The 21,219-nt window shown below is 37.0% G+C and overlaps 2 protein-coding genes across 4 annotated transcripts; both read right to left on the bottom strand.

Moving 5' to 3' along the window:
* Positions 1–1,021: 1,021 nt before the first annotated feature.
* On the bottom strand, positions 1,022–14,405 carry DL1C (DYNAMIN-like 1C). The gene is made up of 17 exons (XM_089139413.1): positions 14,229–14,405; positions 13,911–14,083; positions 13,763–13,826; positions 13,536–13,643; positions 11,091–11,192; positions 10,109–10,159; positions 9,945–10,006; positions 6,820–6,910; positions 6,603–6,667; positions 6,191–6,385; positions 5,967–6,086; positions 5,800–5,870; positions 5,015–5,240; positions 4,336–4,386; positions 2,923–3,160; positions 2,655–2,794; positions 1,022–1,932 (listed from the first exon to the last, which is right to left on the bottom strand). The coding sequence occupies exons 2-17, from the start codon at positions 14,040–14,042 to the stop codon at positions 1,807–1,809; spliced, it is 1,842 nt and encodes a 613-aa protein (XP_088995539.1). The 5' UTR covers positions 14,043–14,083; positions 14,229–14,405; the 3' UTR covers positions 1,022–1,806.
* A 1,286-nt stretch (positions 14,406–15,691) lies between these two features.
* LOC149000674 (Pentatricopeptide repeat (PPR) superfamily protein) lies at positions 15,692–20,740 on the bottom strand. Of its 3 annotated transcripts, XM_089139365.1 has the most exons (4): positions 16,960–20,740; positions 16,828–16,872; positions 16,530–16,674; positions 15,692–16,246 (listed from the first exon to the last, which is right to left on the bottom strand). In XM_089139365.1, exon 1 carries the CDS (start codon positions 20,244–20,246, stop codon positions 17,784–17,786), a length of 2,463 nt encoding a protein of 820 aa, XP_088995491.1. In that variant the 5' UTR covers positions 20,247–20,740; the 3' UTR covers positions 15,692–16,246; positions 16,530–16,674; positions 16,828–16,872; positions 16,960–17,783. The 3 variants fall into 3 exon arrangements, with proteins under 3 accessions (XP_088995491.1, XP_088995490.1, XP_088995492.1); XM_089139364.1 differs by having other exon boundaries at positions 16,530–16,872; XM_089139366.1 differs by lacking the exon at positions 16,828–16,872.
* Positions 20,741–21,219: the final 479 nt, after the last annotated feature.

The following is a 21,219-nucleotide window of genomic DNA, read 5'->3' as shown; positions in this document are numbered from 1 at the left end:
GATTTGAGCTGTTTTTTGCAACGGATGGTTCTGACGTCGCTAAAGTGTTGTTGCGCTTTTGCTTGCCAGTTCTTACTTTTTCCCATTATGCGACGGAAACTGGTATCCGTCGCTAAACACTGAAAAAATGTGGTCCAACTTCGAAAATGTTTTCACCGGTTCGGGTTGTGTCGCTAAAATGAAGGCAAAGAGTTTGTCACGAGTTTTTGTTTAAGCGGCGGAAAATTTGTGGAAGATCGTTTCCGTCGCTAACTTCTATTTTGATACGATCCCCCAAGAAAGGTATTGAGATTGATTTGAAGTTTTGGTAAAGACATGATCTCTCACATTCGATGTGGCCATGTGGTTACATTGAGGATATAAAATGGTATGGTATCAATATTGTACAGGAAAAAATCTCTTTTGTTGTGGACAGTTATCCGCATAACAGTACACTTTTATATCAAATTAGGCTGCCCTTTAATGGTGTGACTTGCATGCATGGACAGTGCAACTTTATATCAAATCATAGGCTGAGATTTAAAACTTAATTTTTGAACAATTTTAAAAAGTGCACTATTGTACTGGGCACAGCAGAAGATTTTCATCCCATAACGCCGACACAATATTGCTACAGTACAGAAAATTAATACCTAAAATCGAAATGGTATTATACCATCTTCAATTATACATTTAGAAACAGTTACTGTATTGTAATGGTACAATCGATAAGAAAACCATGTGTTGGTACTACACCCCAAAACCATTACCCAACCGTACCACAACAGTAACAGTTTTTAATTACTACACCATACTGACCACATATGGTCAAAAAAACAAATATCAACCTCAAGAGATTTCTGAGTTTTTTTTTTTTGGTGGGTAGAAAGATAATTCATTGAGGTAAAAAACTAATACAATCAGAGGCAACTGCATCACAAAGTTGTAGAAACTAAGGATTGGTCAGTTGCCAATCCATTTAACAATTCCACCGACAAGGTCAACCTAAATTAAGTATGTTAAGACACTTATCAGTGTTTATCAAGAACGATTTATCGGATTATCGGATTATCTTACCCTTGATTTCGAGAACCACTTCCTCTGGAGATGGGAAATTGGTAGAGAGAAAGAGAGTGGGAAAGCGAAGAGATGGAGAGAACGGCCAAGGAGTAATACCAACCTATCTGGAGATGAATGTACGGTAAAGAACAGAAGACAACTTGGGAGTGTAAAGATGTAGTTAGATAATTCATCCAACTGAGGAATGAAATCCAACCAAAGGTTGTTTAGTGCCTGCATATGAGATTTGAATACACATTGCTAGTAGGTACAACTAAAGCATTCTCCCTTTTTGTAACAAAATTGTTTCTGTGATGCAAATCCACATATCAATGGAGAATATAAAGATGTAGACTGTAAATGCACTCAATTTCAAATGTTCAATACCACAAAATAATTAATAATCAAAATGATGACTACAATGAATTCTAAAGTGAAGAAAACAAAATCAGTGACAGTAGTTTATCCACGTACAGGTAGTAAAGTTGCTCCATTGTCACCTGGTGGCCGTGGTAACAGCCTCTAGTCTTGGCAAAATGGGGGTAAGGTTGTGTACATGTCTGGTCCCTCCTCGGACCTGCAGTGGTAGAATCTCATGTCTAGTCTTGGCACGCTCTTTTTTGTATCAATCTTTGGGTTCCTGGTTCATGTGGTTTTTATAATGAAAGAAAAACAACATTAACTGATTAGTGTACATAGTGGTATATGACAATGTGAATGTGTAAAACCAAAGGCATTTGAAAGCATGACCATCCGCATCCATTCTCTTCATTTCCATGCTACACTGTCAATTTCATCCCTAGCTTTCTGGTAAAGCTCAAGCTTCCTAGCTAAAGCATCTCTCTTCTCCATGAGCCCTGGGTCCTCATCTAACATTGCCCCTAGCTGCTGCTTCTGTATAGACAATCAATTCAAATGACAGCTTCAATAACTTTTTTGCAACAAGATAGAGTTTATTTTACATTTTGTGCTGGAAATCAGTATAATTTCTTTTCCTTTGCATATAGAACTGTATTCATTTGGATAAACCTTAGATGAGGCATGTTGATTTTTTATTTTTTGGGTAAAATGTTAATTTAGGTTGCAAAAATTGACAAGAAGAATATATGACATTTGCTAAACTTGTAGGTGAAAAAAATAAAGCTGAGATCTCCATCAACTTGCTGCCTTGCTAACCAAAATCCTACCATGCTTCCCTTTTATTATCGCTAGAAACATCAATCCGATGTCCTAGTTTATTTCTTGGGTGCACATGAAATACTTGGGCCTTTGGAACTGCTGGATGTTTAAAATGATGTGGATTGGTGCAATGATGCCAATTTAGTATTTTTGGAAACACAAACTTCACAGCACTCTCTCCTCCTTTTATCTTTTCCTTCCCAACAGCTTCCTTGAGCATCCAAACATGCATCAATAACCTTTGACTCCCTTTCTCTTCCCACATATATAATATGATAGCATCAGATTGAACCCTGTTCAGGCATTCATCAGACTAGACTAGTGGTGTAGCCTAAACCTTGCAGCTGTAAGCATTTTCGGCATTTACAGAAGGGTACTACCTGAATTATCTATTTACTTTACGTAGAACCCGAATATTGAAATAGTTGAAAGTTTACCTCCTTTCTTCCAAGTTGGGCATAAAAATTATTGAGCAGTGAGCGCCTTGCTTCCCGGACTTGACAGTAAACAACAGCCTTGGGGATGGAATTCTTTAATGTATCACAGATCATCCCCACATAAGCTGAGACATTTGACCCTGCAAAGAATTCATGGACTCTATGTCAGTAGTTGGGATGTGCACAAACTCCTCAAGACACAATTTCCTTGAGGTGTGTGTCCAAAAATCCATGTAAGAGAAAGCAAAATAAAGAGCAAACACCATACCAATCCTCCGAAAATGGTTCTCTGAATATCGATCAGCAGCATTGGAGTTGGGGGCATTCGGATTTGGATTCTTTTCTGGCTCTGTGGGGAGCTTCCTGAAGAATTCCACAGTCAGATAGCTAGATTCCATGTCCACCAGTCGTAGAACTGTTTTCCTGCCATCTTCACGGAATCTTTCCAATGCTTCTCCTGCTGCTGCAGCTATGTCAGCTTGTAGTGATGGAAACCGCTTCAATTCCTGTAAAATGCCATAAAATCACAATCTGGAATAAAAGACCACTCGTAGCAATAAATTCACAGGATGCATGGGCACTTACTCTCCAGTTTTAGACTGATTCATTCATGTTATACATTTGTGTTGTTTGTTTAGATGCCTAATTTCATGAAGATGGAATTTGTATGTGTACAAAATTTTGTACCAGAAACCTTTATGTAGTGAACAACCAAGCATCCACATTGGAATCATCCAAAAGAGAAGAGGAAATAAAATTTGATTTTTTTCTCTCTCTTTTACTTTTTTGCTTTCTTAATTGATATTTTCTACAAAAAAAAAGAGAGGCTAATTTAATGAGGTCATCAGTTCTTGAGATTTCATCTTCCAGACTTCCACTGATAGTAAGACAGGTTGGTTAGCAGGGAGATATTTTAATTTATCATTTTGTACTATCAAAAACCATAGATTGTTCAAAACAAACAAGCTGGCATCATGGAAACAGTTACATAGAGTGAAAACTTAAAAGACCATCATCTAGAATCATATGAAGCATCAATTATTCTTCAATTTATATTCTTCAATTTTCAGCCATTTGACACAGTAATTTTTTTTTAATTCATAATAAAGAGTATGCCTTATTCTCAACATCTTCTTGCAATTACATGAGGCCAATTTTTCTTGAAAAGACTTCTATTTAATTTGGATATAGTTTAATTATATTATTCCTATTGATAAATTGTCTCAACCTTTTCAATATTTTCTTGGCCCTCTTTTACATTTGGTTCTAGCTTATCATATTGCTGAGCATGGGTTTAAAAAATAGGCAATCAGATCATAGAAATTGGTTATGAGGAGTCATCATGGTTGACATTATTGTCTTGAAGTTTCCAAGTCTTTGGGACTTGGAGAAATGTATTATACAAGCAATTCAGCCATTTGGGTAAACAAACTATACAAGTGTTTCATACTTTCAGTGCCCATGGCTCCATTTGAAATAAGCCAGGCATACATTTGGGTTGAAGCATTAGCTAACAAAGAACAGACAGTTCTATTTTGCTAGTTTATAAAGCTTATAAAATCACAACTATCCTCAAAACTTGCTTAGAACTTGCTCAAGCTTAGAGACACAACTGTGGAAAACAGTCATCATATTCACAAAACTCACGCAAAACAGTTCTCTCTAACCACAGATTGCTCACCTGGGTCTCACCAATAGACTTTCGAACAAGATCTTTCAAAACCAAGTGCACCTGCAAAAGACAAGCCTGATGGATTAGAAAATATAGAAAAATTTATGTTAATAGGACTCAAGTTACATTGTCTGAAGTTGATTTTAACATAATAAATATGCAAACAGCATAAAATACTGAACTTTACCCACTACGGAGTTATTGAGAATATGGACAGTGGACCACAGGAGCAAACTCATAGAACTCCAGGATATTGGTGCAAATTATTTATGAATTTAAATATCTTTTCTTAATAAAAAATGATATTATACAAGATAGTGATTTTACTAATTTCAATAGATGGGTCAAACCCGGGGGCTGTTTTCCTACACAACCTTACCCCAACAAACTTTGCTGAGAAATGGTTTTAGAGAGAGAGAGAGAGAGAGAGAGATTCTAACAGGAGTCCACAAACAAAGTTGTACATTATATTTATAATTAAAATGCTAAGATGGTAATCACTATATGATGCTTGCCCTAAGTAGCAGTTAAATGGTGGAACCAGATGGGATATACAGTGGTTACAGTACAGCTTAGCATTGCAAAGCCACCAATCTCATATGCATTTTTGTTTTTTGGGGTGGGGGAGGGGGGTAAATAAAGAAACAACACCACCATCTCTGCAAAAACTAAAAGATCAGAGTATTACAGCGTCAACTGAGGCTTCTGCTGGGCCTTTAAAATAACCAAGAGAACTATCAATAAGCCTTCTATATCCCTGTTCTGGAGCAATCAGATGAGGCTGATAACCATCTGCTTCTGAAACAACTTTTCGAACATTTTGTGTAGCAAGATGGCGATCAAAAGGAAGCTTCTTCAGAGCTGCTGGTAATTGGTGATCAAAAACCCCATATATCCGATCTCCACCAGGTCTCCTGAAAGAAGCAAAGTATTCATTAAGCATGCCGGTTTTGATGGTGAATACCAAACAGTGCTTTGAGACCAGTAGAAATGATGCAATCCAAGACTTGATTTCTACACAATTTTAAATTGATGTTATAAAATCCCATAGAATTTGGACGCAATGAGCTAAGATGCTGTGCTTAAATAGATTCTCTGAAATATCATACAAGCTGCAGAATTTCAACACATTGCCCTCAACCGTAATTTTATATACCCCTTCCTAATGGATTACATATCCACAAACATAGTATTTCTAAACTGCAGATAAAAAAGGATTACTAACATTAAGTAATCGGCTGAACAATTGTCTCACTATCATCTAAGCAATCAATGCCAACAAACCTGAAGCTGAGAGAGAAGTATATTACTTCCTCTTTTCAAAATATATTTCATTAAAACTACCATATTTTACTATCAGCATGTCTTTGGCTTAAAACAGTCAGACCAATTAAACGTTCAAGTTAAGAAAAGCCCAAATCTTTTGCAACTAGCAGATCCTTAATAAATGCAATAAAGTTATTTTTTATATACCCTCCATCCAAGTGCTCCCTGAATACACGATCAAATGCACGACACATGTCGAGAATAGTGTACAACTGGGCCTGTAACAGGTAAAATGTGTAAGAATAATTAAGGCAAGCTAGAAAGTAATAAAGAATTTTAGGACAATGGATTCCAAGTAGTTTCTCAATTCTTACCCCTCCATCTGATCCAATAGGCCTGCCAAGACGATCCAACTCTGCATTAACTTCATCGATTGTCTTATTTATTAAGGCTATAATGCTTGGTATTCGCTGCCTGATTACCGTCTCTAAATGCTGATTAACAAAAAGTTAACCAAGGTTAGAAACAACACTAAGTCTGTAATAACCCAGAAATTGGAAAGAAATCAATAAAAATCCAGAAAACAATCCATATCCACCTGAGATAGAAGTTTTGCGAGATATTCTGATCCCATTTTATGTGCCAAGTGGCCATAATCAGGGCTATTTTCAAAATATTCCACCTCCTTTCTACGGGCAGCAATCATATCCACATTCTTATTAATATCAGCTTGTGAACGATTGACAATTCCAACCCATGGATGCTGCAGTCTGTAGGATCTTCCTTCAAGAACCTTTAATGTTCACAAACAACAATAAATTATATTTCAAATAGTTTGGTTGTCCAAGATTAGGGAAAACATCTATGGTGAGAATATCAAGAATGTCAAGCATCAACAGGATGATACTTTATCTAATAGACAAACACAGACACATACACAAGGCCAAGTAACTCCATTTAAAAAACATTTATAGCCCACATAATTTATATATAAATCATCAGAACCATACATCCAGAGCGTTGGTACCCTTGTCCATCAGATCAAGTTTTGTTATCACTCCAAATGTCCTCTCACCTAAAAAAGGTACACAGAATAAAACAGTAAACAAATCTGCCATCTTTGAATAAAACTTGAATCAAATATTTCCATTTTGCCTATATCATATAGAAAAGGAAATACAACCCAACTATATAATAAGAAACAAACAAAGTTTAACTTCAATATACCAGAAGGATCAACTTCTTTTGCGAGCTTTATGGCATCTGAAGTGGCAATATCTTGATTTGCAGGAGAAATGGCCAATATGATGCAATTAGGCTGCAAAACCAGATCAATCACCATTAAAAGTTGAATAAGAAGATAAAGACATTGATAATGCATCTTCAAAATAGTTGCATGAATTATAATCTGGGTCTTGAAAGTAGCATGGATGGTTAAAAGGGTAACAAATAAAAGGCCTCTTTAGGAAGCCTTTCTATCATGTTGTTTAAAACATAATTTTCTAGGCAGGAGAGAAAGTTTCATCAATGATCCAAGAGAAGCAGTAAAAAAGCAGAAGGCAAATGCAAGTTTCATGGTCGCTTTCATTTTTATGGCCAGTTAAAAAAAAAAACAATAAAGCCAGTTATAGAAAAATAAGAATCATGTGGTGTAGATTCTAACAACTTATAGAGAGGGTTTAGAATATCAAGAATTTTTTCCAGAATCACAGTGACATGTTGAAAAACCCGAATTACCAGATTTAATGAATACTCAACAGCACAAAATCAAAGCTCATATGCCATTGAAATTTTGATCAAGTATAGTTATTGTTATAGGAGAATAACATATGAAAATCTCAAAATGATCAGAAGGTATTCTGAAATTAAATAGAACCCTAGTCAGTCAAAGAAATTCATAATAGAATTAGAGAACCAGAATAGGAGATCTAAAACCAAAACAGGTATAGAATATTTAATGGAATATTTTATCAAATCAAGCCCACCCAATAGTTAGATTACCAAGGACTCCTAGTAGAGATTATTGAAACAGCAAGTCCAATAACTGACAATTGACAGCAGAAAAAGAAACTTCAAGACAAAAACCAATGAATACTCAGGTTGGAGAATGAACTAAGTAGGAAATCTGAATTTCAGCAACTTAAAAAGCTCAATAGATACAACCTGGGAATCATTACAACACATCGCCACCAAATTTAAGGAAGCAGTGATTTTTCTCATATGCACAAAACTGTATGGGAATATATTGCTTTACAATCTTGGAGTGGGAACTAGAAATGAGCTTCTGATAGAAAATAAGAGCATGGCTCAAATAAGGACTCAAATAAGAACTACTCTAACTAATTGGATAAGAAAGGTGTTTCAGACTCCTACATGATTAGAACCCAATCCAGTTGAAGGTTGATCTAAGTAAAGAACAAAGTTTAGCAACTGGTTTACCTGCTTGTTAGGGGCATAGCAAAGTTATCACCGACATCTCGGCGATATTCGCCCCCCCATATAGAAATTTTCACCCCAATTTTTTTGGGTATTTTTACTCAATAATTTGGAAATTTTGATGCCTATCCTAATCTGATGCAAATATGTGGTAAATTTGAATTATTTCCTAAAAATTATTCCATTTAAATTCTCCTACCTAGTCACATTTAATATGTTACCTTCTGAGGTCTACATCATTCGGACATAATTGGAATGATTATCCAATCACTATGAAGATTCTATTACAAGATTCATTAATAATTTAAATTGTTTCCATAAATTATTTCATGTATACACTCTTCCCTAATCACATTTGGCATGTTGACTTTCGGTAATTTTCACCAGGGGGTACTTTTTGTCATTTTGAGCCCAAATTTGATGTCTATCCTAATTTGATGCAAATATGTGGTAAATTTAAATTATTTCCTATAAATATTTCCATTTAATCTCCTGCCTAGCCACATTTAACGTGTTACCTTCTAAGGCCTAAATCATTGGGACATAGTTGGAATGATTAACCGACGATTCTATTACAAAATCCCTTCATAATTTAAATTGTTTCCATAAACTATTTCATGTATATACTGTTCCCTAACCACATTTGGCATGTTGACTTTTGAGGACTAGATCACTAGAATATAGTTGGTAAGATTGCTCATTAATCTTGAAGATTTTGCTATAAATGTTTTCCTATTTATAAATTATTCTATGTAGATTCTCCTCCTAATTACATTTAGCACATTAACTTTTGAATCTTGAATCATTGGGATAAAATTGGTACGATTGTGATAGAATCCGAGAAGAAATCACCTAAAGAGTGCAAGAAATAACATAAAAATCACAACAACAAAAAAAAACAAAAAAAAAGTGATTTTTCCAAGATGCAATATCTCGTGATATATCGCCAGATATCGCTGATTTCTCGGCGATATTTGCTAAATATCGTTTCGCCTCCTAGTATCATTTCGCTGGGCAAACCAGCGCCTCGTGAAATTAGCCTAAATTCACCTTGCAAAATAGTTCCTTGAATATAAGCGATGTGTAGCGACTAGTTTACCTGCTTGTTAGGGGCATAGTGGTTCAAGTGTAAAAATTGGAGTTCAATTCATGCAACACTGTATACAATACTTAGCTAACAATGAAATAACAATTACTTAATGAGATAAAACTCTCACACTAAATGGAGAGAGTACGCAGAATTCCTATCAACTACCAATTTGGCCCATTTAAACGGTTTGTTACAATGGAAATCTGTTTGAGCAAGGGCCCAACAAGAGTAGAACCCAGCCTAAGGCTTATATCCACTAAAAGTAAGCCTACTTTTCTGATTTATCTGCATCACCATGTCATCAAATTTGTGTCCAGTAATCCACAACCATGAAAGGTGAACTCCAGAGAATGTCTGGATGTGGATAGGAATCCTAGAAGCAGATATAACCCACAGTTTTTGCCATTGGAGTTCCACTAATGGAGATACTCAAAGTATACGTAAAATATGTGATGTCAAAGTAATCAAGCTAACCATATCTATCAATCTCACCCCCATTAGGAGCTTGTCCAATTAATTGATACAAATGGAGAGCATGTGAGTCACAGAAGGACAGTCATAGATTTGATGGAACCCAACAAATTCAAACCATGTTTACATTTCACACAGATAAATTGATTAAGTGGAGGGTCTGGATATCTAATTTCATACTTTTCCAACAGTCTTCCGCAAGTGTGCCCTGAAAGCGGAATATATTTTCTGTGCTACTACAAGGAATCCTGAACATTTTGAGAAGTCTAAGCTTGGACAACAAATGCAAAACATATGGAACCATCAACAAGAACAAAAAATTGTGCACAATTTCAAATTTAGATATGTTATTCACCTTATCAACATAAGCACGAACCATGTTTTCAATGTCTTCGACAATGCTGTCTGGTTGTCCCTCTGTTAAGGCAAAGAATTAACATCAATACATTATTAACCATAAGAGACAATAGTATACTACTGTTTAAACTAACAAAGAAGTAATAAGATCCAGAAACTTACCAACTGCGACCTTTGTCAACCCAGGTAGATCAACGAGCGTTAGGTTCACCACTGTCACATGAAATGATATATTTTTTTACCCCTCAAAAAAAAAATTTCAAAGAGAAGAGAAAATTTCTCCTCTCCATATCCTGAAACAAGTAAACTACAATTTCCTTTGGGTGAATAAAATAAAGTATATTCATTGAAGCAAAGTAACCAACTCAGCAACAAATTCAATTACTCATGTTTCTATAGATTTTATAATGACCACCAACTTAACAAGTAGTTGAGAAATTGACATAACTGCAAGAGTCCAACTTGCACACCATCTTGTGCTTCCTGTTCCCAGAGTAAGGTTGTGGAACATCATGATGTTGTTCTAGCTGGTACAAGACAAGGTCAAAGCCAATAACCAGGATCTGCTATGAACAGAATGTTTCAGCTTGGTCAATTCAGGGATAGGGTTAGGGATGATGATTGGGTTATGTTAGGTTGATGTAGGAGAGTCAACCAAGAAGGTTTGGTTAAGTTTTGACGGCAGAAGTGAGCTGGAATTTAATTGATAGCAAGTTAGGGTTACAAAATGAGTTTTTGAAGGAGAAAAAAATAAGAGGGGGGCGATCTAGAACTTAAGATGATCTGCAAGGGCTGGGGCTTGGATTGAGTTTCCCTTCGATTGAGGGGAGAATTCAGCAAAGGTTTGGTGGATTTTTTTTTTTTTATTTTGTCTGGTCTAATCTGTGTAAGTCTTAGGAATTTTGTGGAAAATGTATAGAGATGGAGCGGATGCTAGGGTTTCAGGGCTAGAGGATTGATTTTTTTTTTTTTTTTTGGGGTGGGGTGGGTGTGTGATAATGAATAACAATATAAGATAATTTTGTGAGATATTAAGATGACAATCATCATTTTGCCACAAAATATTTACAAGAAAGATAGTCCTTAAATGAGGTAATCCAAATAGAACAAGTAGAATGGGAGCTAGAGATATTTATATACCAACCATTAGGAGAGTAGATGCTTAGGTGAATTGGAATATTTGAGATTTGCTTTGATTTTCCAGTAATTCGATCAGTTTCATCCGCAATCTCCTTACGCACAGCAGCTACAGAAGAAAATTAGTACAAATCTGTCAATACAGACTTTTATTCTTTCATCAATCTTCATATGAATCCATAGTAAGAAACTTCTAGGTATGCAGATAAAATAATGGCAGAAAGCTTCCCAAGAATTAAAGCTTATTAGGTTAATAAAACTGAAAGAAAAGGGGTGGGGTGGTCAGAACAACTGCCCAGCACTGTGTGGAGAGTAAAAGTCCACCCTACCAGGAGGTCTTGTGTTCAAGCCTCCTGGTTCACATCTTCCCTTGCTCCCCCCAACTAAAATAGGTACCCATTCACCCAAAAAAATGATTTGAGAATACAGTTTTATTTACTAAATTTTCATCAATTGTTGATGTTTTAGGAGGAACAAAACTGTGCTTTCCCAAGGAATCAACATCCTAGACAATTTCATGATGTGCCAGAAGTTTGAACTTTTTGCCTTTAATGGATTTAACAAGTTCTGGTGTTGTTAACTTTCTGGAAAATTATGAAACCTAGTATATCACTATATTCCACACCTCCACAATATTTACTGGGTAAAATGTCTTTTCCGACACTAGAAAACTTCAAGTTCAAATTTTACTATAACTAGGGGCCAAGAAAAAAGATATACCTTCTATTATCCCAATGGAGCTCAAGCTTCCATGTAGGCACGGGAACTGTTTTCTACTCTTCTATTTAGTTTCAGAGTAGAGCCATACTTCTTTGAGCCAATCCATGGGATAGGGACAAAGTCATCAATTATCTAGGGTTGCAGATGCATGGGGTACAGAAGTATTGTCCCAACCCCAATCCTGCTAGACATAATTAATTCTCTGAACCCTTACTCTACAGGATAAAGGTAAGAAATGCCATCGCCTGACAAGTAAAGAAGTTCAATGATCTGGACAATTAAATGCTTCCCTTGTTTCTGCTTGATGTCTTAGTTTGCTAATGAGGTTCAGGCCTTTGGGCTTGGATGGTTCGGATAGGTATGGTTGTGGAACAGTCATTGACCTGGATGGGGAAAGCTTGATCTAATATGTAATGGAAAGACATGTGAACCCTTACCTTTACCCTAAATGTCCCACCAAATGGTATAAAATATATATTTCTAATCCAAACTGCTAATGCTACACAGCATAAAATCTCTACACAACCTCCAAATGAGGAAGAAAGGGAGAGGGTGAGAAGTGGCTGGGCTTAAGGCACTTAAACAGGATACACTCAAGTCTACATTCAAAACCTCATTGATCACATCAGCTTCCACACTTTACATATATTGAACCTTAGAGACAGCTTGTTGACAATGTGAGACCACACGTCATTTTACCTTTCTATAGAATAAGGGTTGAACTTTTGAAGGCAATGATGCATGCTTGACTTGTAATAGTGTTCCAGAGATTGCAAACAAGAAATCCTCACGATATCCTATTCCTAGGATAAGGATATAAATGCCACATTTAACCAATGAAAATGCTAAGAGTTGTACCAAAAGATAGTGGGTGGAGAAAGGAAGCTTTTAGAAGCTCAGTGAGATGCAATTTAATCCTGACAAGTTTCCGATACCATGGATCTCAAATGTGTTGCATTCGTATTGAAAAAAGCAGTCTTCAAAATATTCTTGGCTAGAAAAAGAAAGAGACAATGGCTCTATGGGCTGGTCTCTTCTCCTTGTTCAACTTCTCTGTTTTGAAATGTCACTAAAGTTTCTGTGTCAGAGGATTGGTGGGCAGGGAAGCAGATGTCCTCAATTGACATTAATGTCAGTGGAACTACAAGCAAGAAGCATGTAGCTTGTAAAAGTTCTAAGCAAACTATAATGACTTGCAAGTGTCTCTTATACTTAACAAATAAGCCTTAACAATCACGGGAATCATCACACCACACAACTGACAGTTGCATTCTTTATTCCAAAGTTCAAGAGGAGTATGCTTCAAAAGATTCACAGCCAACAACTTCCAGGAATTCTTCCCCTAGAATAATTTGTTGAAACAAGTACTACGACAAACCACAGAGAATATGAAGCCTTTAATTCCAGGCTCTTTGGTCCTAGAGGTAAAGCAAAGCTAAGTTTTTTATCCCAACCTTCAGTTTGTACATTTAAAAATTGTAACATAAACTTCCCATCTCAGTAACTGAATGCAAATTTACACGGACATCAATATTAAAAGATAAACAAGGTACCAAAATATTTGAACCATAGATACAATAAAGAGATTTATAAAGGATACATATAATTTCAAAATTTCCCCCTTTATAATAAGCTCCAGCATCATAAAGAGAAATTTCCAATAAGAAATAAAGATTTTTAATTTTTGTATGCTAAGTTAAAAGAAAAACATCCCATTCCAATTTCTACCTACCAAAGTCGGTATATTTCCTCCTTGGAGCATGAAGAAACTCAGCATATTCAGGTTGTCCATCGGGAATCTTATGAAGTTGCAAAACCAAAGGTCTCCTCGTCACAATACCTTAACAATAAACCGGAAAGAATAAGGGGGAAAAGAAGAAGCAGGAGAGATGAATACGTAGGAATGCAGTTATGGAAGCTCAAGATCAAATTTTCCAAACAAAAATAATCGGCATTTACCGGATCCTCGAGGAAGGAAATCTCTTCCCACAACGCTTTCCAAGACGGACGATTTTCCCGAACTCTGGGTTTCACCACAGAAAAATTACGTCAAAAAAAATGTAAATCCAAAAAAAATACAGAAGATTTAAATCGAAAGAGCTTGAACCTGGCCTCCGACGACAGCCACGGAAGGAAGCGCTTCCCAGAGAGATCCTTCACCTCCATGGTCACCTAAGACGGTGCAAGCTCTCTGGATTCTGTTAACCAATCCAATCAAGCTCTCCATGGTCGCCGCCATTTCGGATCGGAACTCCTTCAAAACCTCTCAAGTCTCTGAAGCTGCGGCAACTCAAAAAATAAAATATGAAAAATGAAATCTGAAATCGGATCCAATCATGGTTAAGAATAAGAATGTTGAAGCAGTAAAACATGAAAAGATTTCAGATCGAAGAACGTAATTGCATTGTAATCAGAAGAAACTTACGAGATGAAGCGATCCTGACTGCTAGAGATTCAGATCTTCAAGGAGAAGAGATAGAGACTGATAGTATAGTACAGGGGAAGGGAGGAACGAGGAAGGAAAAATAAACAAAACAACGCTTTGAAGACGTGATGGGTTCATGGTTGCTTCTTCTTTTTTTCGAGCAAATTTTCTTTTTCTTTTTTTCTTTTTTTTTTTTTGGGTTACCTTCGGGCAAGGTTCATGGTAGTTCACTTTGCACTTTTCTAAACTGGAATGGGACCCAGAGCTTTCCACTTTAGGACAAATCCTGCCGTACACGTGTCCCTTGTCTGACTCCATGTCAGATCGAATTAGTGAAAGTAGATCAGATGCTTAAATTATTATAGAATTTAAAAACAGAATTATCCTAATTGGCTAATTGTAATAAAGTTACCATTCAATGATTCGATTCTAAAAATTTTAAAATTGGAGCAAAATTAACAACAAAAATATATGTCCAGTTAAAATTCAATTCAAAAATTGGTTCAATTGTCAATCTTTAAGATGGAGCTAGTAACTTAGGGTTTACATTTTCAAGGATATTACATATACCATTAGAGAAAGTTGAACCACAACATCTCTTCAACAAGATATGTTGTTCATTGCCAATTGATCAAACATGTGATGATTCTTTCAATTGGGCCTCCGATTATTTGACATAGCACTAATCTCTAGCTGACTTAATTGTATAACGATGAAGTCAATTCATGTAGAGATTCATACATTCAATAGATTTTCAATAGTCATTATTGTATTCACTATACTCTTCCTGATTTAGACAATACCTTTATCCACTCGGTCTCCGTAACTACCCATACACCTTCAAGCTTGGATCCTCTACACATATGGAGAAAAAAAAATTCCAACCCACATGATAAATCCATGAGTGATATTCTATTTTGAAAATAAATTCCTATCTTGAGTGAAGAAGAGAGAGAAAATCTAGATTCCTATATCATTGGAATTTTGATATAAAAAATATTAATAAAATTATATATATATATATATATATATATATATATATATATATATATATATATATTATCTTTGAAATTATTTTTTTCCATGTGGGTAGAATATTTGAAATCCATTCTCACATGGAAGGACTCCACATTTTAGAATTCCTCCAAGTTGCCAGTTTGGAGACACGGAAAAACACCCCTTTGCTTCAGGGGTTGGTTACCAAGTTGCTATAGGTGGGAATTGGAAGTTGGATTGACAATGACCCATTCTCTACCTTTAAGTTTTCAATGTGGGTTTCTCTTTATTGTAAAGGGATTCAATCAATGCAAGAACCATGTAAAGCTACATATTAAACATAGCAAATTCTAGTGAAGTGCTTCTATTATGAGTTATTGTTTGGTAAAAATTCAAAACCAACATCTAGAAGGTTTAGGTAATAACATCCTTTAACCACTTATAAATTACACATCAGCCCAATCAGTTTCTTTCCATGGCTATTGCTCAGCTCCTCTTCCCATCCGTTAGGTAATGGGTGTTTGGCCTGTTAGAAGGTTGGTCACCAATTTTAATTATGGGAGAGGATTCTCTTTCAAATCTTTCAATAGACAACAATTTGAGGAGGTAATTCTAGTTGTAAACGTAAAACCTAGGTTCAAGGGTTCCCTTTAAAAGGAAAATGTTCTGATGAAATCTTTATGACCCTGTGATGCCATTTTAAGATATGTAACTAATAACCAATTAACCATCACCTCCAGTTTGAGAAGAAAAGCACAAATGAAAACTCTGGTATCAATATCATTAGAAGAAAAAAAATAGCACATTTAAGTTTCAAGTTAAAGATAAAGATGTATCATTCAAATAAACTGTTGGTACAACAGTGCAACACTGCAGTATAAACCACTTATACCAAAGAAGTATTAATGACTTAAAAACAGAAAGAAATATCATCACTTTTGGTTGGAGAACACTTGCTTTTCACCTTCTATCAGCTTCACAGAATTCTCCTCCAATATCTTCAGAAGGCTTTCCTGGGAACCCTGAAAAAATTCATCAACAAAAGCAGATACCTTTTATAAATGGTAATTTTCTGTTTGAAAAAATAGAAAAGAAGAAAAGGTTTTTGAAGTAAAGAACGTTTGATAACCCCCCCCCCCCCAAAAAAAAAAAAAAAACCAAAGGTAGGTTTCAAAATTATCATATATCAGAAACATAAATATTGCTCCACTCCACTGTTTTGTCTTTGATGTCAATGGCCAAAGCATCAAAAAATATGAAAGAAAATAATGATCAACTGAGAGTACTGATTTATGAAGAGCTTACATCTTCAGGTCATTGTCCTTTACATACTGTCTGAGCAACCATCTTTGAAATAATCTTCACTAGACTGTTCCTCACCTTTGGTTTGAATAAGTTTCCGAATACATTTCTGCTGCGCAAGCCGCTCTGTATATGGTTTCACAGGCCCCTGCAGATACAGAAAAACCAAAAGGAGTCTCAAGTTTCAACCTCATCCTCATCCGCTAAGAAATTAGAAAGGCCAAAACAGATGACCCAAAGGAATGAGAAAACTGTCAAAAGATCATAGAATCCTAGTAAACCGTAGACAAGTATTATAGACCATGGAAGTTGATTTGATTGCCGGGTGTTGGAAGACAAGTTTAATCTGTAGAAAATAAAATCTCTATAGTGTTAGTGTAGCAATTGAGGTTTTGTTTGGTTTCAAGAGGGGAAGGGTGAAGCACGGAAACACCTGCACTACTTTTTTCTTTCCTGGTATGATGAGCTGTTGTTGAAGCCCCCGAGAGCTGTGAGGTTCCAATCAATAAATTTGGTTGGTGAACTAGAAGACAAGGAGGCAAAGATATTTTTCATTCGATAAGGATATCTCAAACTCCGATTCTTCCTCCTCCGACCTCCAGCCCCACTTAAACAAAACCAGATCATTGATAACTTCACAACCTCAGAAAGGCATCTCCATACAGATGGGTAATAGAAGCCAGTTCTAACATAGGGAGCTGACTTGAGAAATTTTATGCTCTGCCTCACCCATATGTCATGCCAAGCGTTAAATTTTACTCCCCCATCGAGAATTCTTATTTCCAGCCATCAAACTGGTGGAGGGCTGATCCACCAATACTGCAAGTTGGGAAAAAATGGCCAGATGGATTGGCCATAAGTCGGGCCAAACTCAAATGACATGGCCTACCTTGGACTGGATCTTTTTTTCCCAAGTATTGTTACTCTTCGAACCTCAAGAAAGAACTTTCAACCTTTCGCTTCTATGGTCCAATGGGATGTGGAAGAAGTAACTCATCAATGGCAGCTGCTGAACCCTGGAAACTGCATATATAAGGAGGATGCCTCCTGTATCTGAACACTGTTCAAATTCAGATCCATCTTTTACCTAAGATTGGAAAAGAAGTTTTGACTTTTGACACGGTGCTTCGTTTAGAGAGGTGTACCAGAAATTCTGGCCTTTGCATTTCATCACATATAAACATGGGGTTGAATTGCCTTCAACCTTGTTGACACGGAAAGAGAACCCATGAACTCCTCAGTTTTTTGTCCATTAACCTACCAGTAATCCCCACAAGAGCAAAGGCCATCCTTGAAATGATGGAACCTACTTGAATCCCTAACTGTAATTTCCCTATTTACAATCTTGGAGATCACCTTGATTGCAGCATGGCAGTCTATACAAGCTCGTAAGTTCTTCACTACCCGTATTGGTGAACCTTGAGGTGTACTAATCAAAGCAAAGGCAATTGCCAAGCGCTCACTGTGATACATGAGAGACTCAACCTTTAATTCCTCTTCCACATTGTGAAGAGCACAACTTGTATCAGGCTTGTAACCTTCCTTCTCCATCTTCCCATACAACCACTTGAGCTGCTCTCTGATCTCATTATTTTGTGGGTGGGTCCTGTCATTGGCTGAAAATATGTGAGTCTTCTGTTTGATCTCAACCCAGCTATAAGCAGGCACCTTCTTAACTCCTCGCTCCTTCATTGCCTTCTTCACCTTCCCAACATCATCCCACTGACCAGCTGCCGCATAAATATTTGACATGATAACATAAGGACCCGCATCTCTGAGATTCATATTGAAGAGCTGGCCTGCCACCTTCTTTGCCAGCTCTTGGTTTCTGTGGATCCTGCAAGAGTTTAGAACTGATAACAACATGACTTCATCAGGCTCAAATGGCATCTGAGACATCAATTTCTCTGCTTTCTCAAAATTTCCACTTCGACTCAAGACATCAACCATACATGCATAGTGTTCTCTCTTGGGAGCAAATTTATAGATTTCAGTCATGGAATGGAAGTACTGCAATCCTTCCTCAACAAGGCCACGATGGTTACAAGCAGATAGAACACTGAGAAAGCTTACCGAATCAGGTTCAATACCTGATTGAATCATCTCATTGAATGATCTAAGAGTTTTCTCACCATCCCCATTCTGGGCATAAGCTGAGATCATGGCATTCCAAGATACTATATTTCGAATTGGCATCTCATCAAAGATTTGGCTTGAATCTTTAATGGACCCACATTTTGCATACATATCCAGAAGTGCACTACCACAAAAGACGTTGGTAATGAACCCTAACTGGAGTATGTATGAATGCAACTGTTTCCCTAGATCAAGTGAAGCTATGTTTGCAGAAGCTTTCAAGATGCTTGCAAAAGTGGCTTGGTCTGAGTTTATATTGGCTTTATGCATCACGGAGTACATATCCAGGGCATCCTCATAAAGTCCTTTCAGAACATAGCCTGAGATCATGGCTGTCCATGATACTGTGCTACTCTGGGTCAGCTTGGCAAGAATCATCTGAGCTTCCTCCAAGCAACCACACTTGGCATACATGTCAATCAGAGAATTCTCCACAATATCCAATTCAATTGCAGATGTCACGATTACATGGGCATGGATTTGTCTACCCAGTTCCAAAGCTGGAAGAGTTGCAGCAATGTTCAAGATGCTAGAAAAGGGAAATTGCTTGCGGTCAAATTCAGTGAACCTCAACTTCTGAAAAAGCTCAAGAGATTCTTCATATTGCCCATTCCACACATAACCAGAAATTAGAACATTGTAGGAAACACCATCCAATTGTGGCATCTCATAAAAGAGTTTCTCTGCTTCCACCAAACAATAGTGTTTTGAGTAGAAATCAAGCAATGCGTTGCTCACAAATACATTCCAAACAAAATTAGTCTTGAAAGCAAAACTGTGCACCTGTTGTCCAATACCCAGATCGCCTAATCCAATACCAGCAGCAAGAACAGCTGCAAAGGTGAAGTCAGTCGGCTTCCACCCTGCTTCATGCATATCCAGAAAGAGTTTCACCGCTTGCTCACTAAACCCACTTTTTGAGTACCCTGTTATCATAGTATTAAACGTAACACTATCTCTTTGCGGCAATTCAACGAAGAGTTGAGAGGCTAAATCGAGGCACTGTGATTTGCAATAGGAATCAACCAGGGTGTTGCAGACAAGAAGGGTTGATCTGTATCCCAATTTAAAAACCAGTGCATGAACTTGAGCTACTTGTTCTGCAGTCTCAGACCCATTGCATGCCGATAAGAGACTGGTGAAAGTAACATAATCTGGCTCCACCCCTGATCGACGCATTTCCGAGAAAAATCGAAATGCTTCTGGGGTTTGGTTGCGCTGTGCATATCCACCAATCAATATAGTCCAGGTCACCGTGTTCCGATAGACTGTACGATCGAACAGTTCTTGTGCACCACGTAGATTACCGGACTTCACATAACCTGAAATCAACGTATTTGTTGAAACTGCATTCCTTTGAGGCATTCCATCGAACAAGTGCTGTGCCTGTAAAATGTCACCCTTCTTGACCCAATCCTCAATCTGGAAATTTAAACGGCAGGTGAATAGATTAAATCCCGTCTTGATTGTTCGAGCATCTACTACGTATCTTCTAATTGAAATATATGATGATGTAGAACTGAAAGAGCCTCCTGGTGTTAGCAAAACAAAAATCCTACACGTATTTTGCCCAAATGTTCTCATAGATATAGGTTTCTGATTTCCAAATGTTCTCGTAGAACTGGGTTTCTAGTTTCCTCCTTTCACAAGTTCCCATCAAATCAGAAATTCTTCCCACCATGTACTATACATGAGTAGCTGAGCATCGCAGAAGCAACTTAATGTGAAATATATGGAGAGAAGACGAGTGAGAGTGAGATCAATCGCAGAGCTAGTTTTACCGTTTTAGGGTCACTCGGAAGGAATTACTCGCCCAAAGCTGCCAACTCCAAGTGGGGTAAAAAGTAATCATGGCCTAAGGGTGCCCAACTAGTTATACACTTATACCTAGAAAATTGGTTCCGCTGATGCCTTTTAGGTCAAATACTTCGGAGAGTACTGTGGCATGAACTGGAACCATCTGACCTGTTGCGTTTGGATTTGGTAAAAAGATTTCAGACCAGCTCGTTAGATTTTGTTCCAAAATGTGGAACAAAATGAAAAGAGAAATGCTTCGAGTCCCACAGGCCTAGGCTTGTCCAACATTTTTAGTTCAAATTTAGAATTTGTAATTTAAGAAGTAGAATTTGTGAGTGTGGTTTTAGTACAGTGATGGAAGTCAGTCCTGACACTGTTCAAACATTGCTTCAGCTGGACTGATCTTCAACACATTTGAGGCCGTCGGATAGATTTTTTGGCTGAGATTTAGACCTTGACCATTAAAAATTTACAGAAAATATCGCCCAAAATTTTGAAGTCAATGGTCCTAAATTTTCGTGAAGAACGAAGCAAAATGCTTAAAAGTCATAGGTGCAAAAACCTCTTGCCGCTACACATATCTTCCATAGTTATAGAAAAATTGACATATTTTGTCAATGCAGGGCTATTAGAGTGGTAACATCCTTACTTCTCGGTGGAGAGATCATGCGTTCGATCCTGGCTAAATATTGGTAAAAATCAAAGTTTTCGCTGATGACGATATGAGTTATGCCGACTCCGACTCTAATAACGGATACGC

This window comes from Hakea prostrata, chromosome 11, assembly GCF_041222555.1.
Source record: "Hakea prostrata isolate BN-2017 chromosome 11, UWA_Hpros_2, whole genome shotgun sequence".
Classification (NCBI taxonomy): domain Eukaryota; kingdom Viridiplantae; phylum Streptophyta; class Magnoliopsida; order Proteales; family Proteaceae; genus Hakea; species Hakea prostrata.
The sequence above is the reverse complement of the archived record's forward strand: the minus strand, read 5'-3'. Positions and strand labels throughout refer to the sequence as shown.

Coding starts and splice junctions, on each gene's coding strand:
- DL1C (XM_089139413.1), bottom strand. CDS start 14,042: ATGGCGGCGACCATGGAGAGCTTGATTGGATTGGTTAACAGAATCCAG. Junction 10,160..11,090: donor AAGCATCTACTCTCCTAATG/GTTGGTATATAA, acceptor TTCATGTGACAG/TGGTGAACCTAACGCTCGTT. Junction 5,871..5,966: donor CTATTGGATCAGATGGAGGG/GTAAGAATTGAG, acceptor TACCTGTTACAG/GCCCAGTTGTACACTATTCT.
- LOC149000674 (XM_089139364.1), bottom strand. CDS start 20,246: ATGAGAACATTTGGGCAAAATACGTGTAGGATTTTTGTTTTGCTAACA.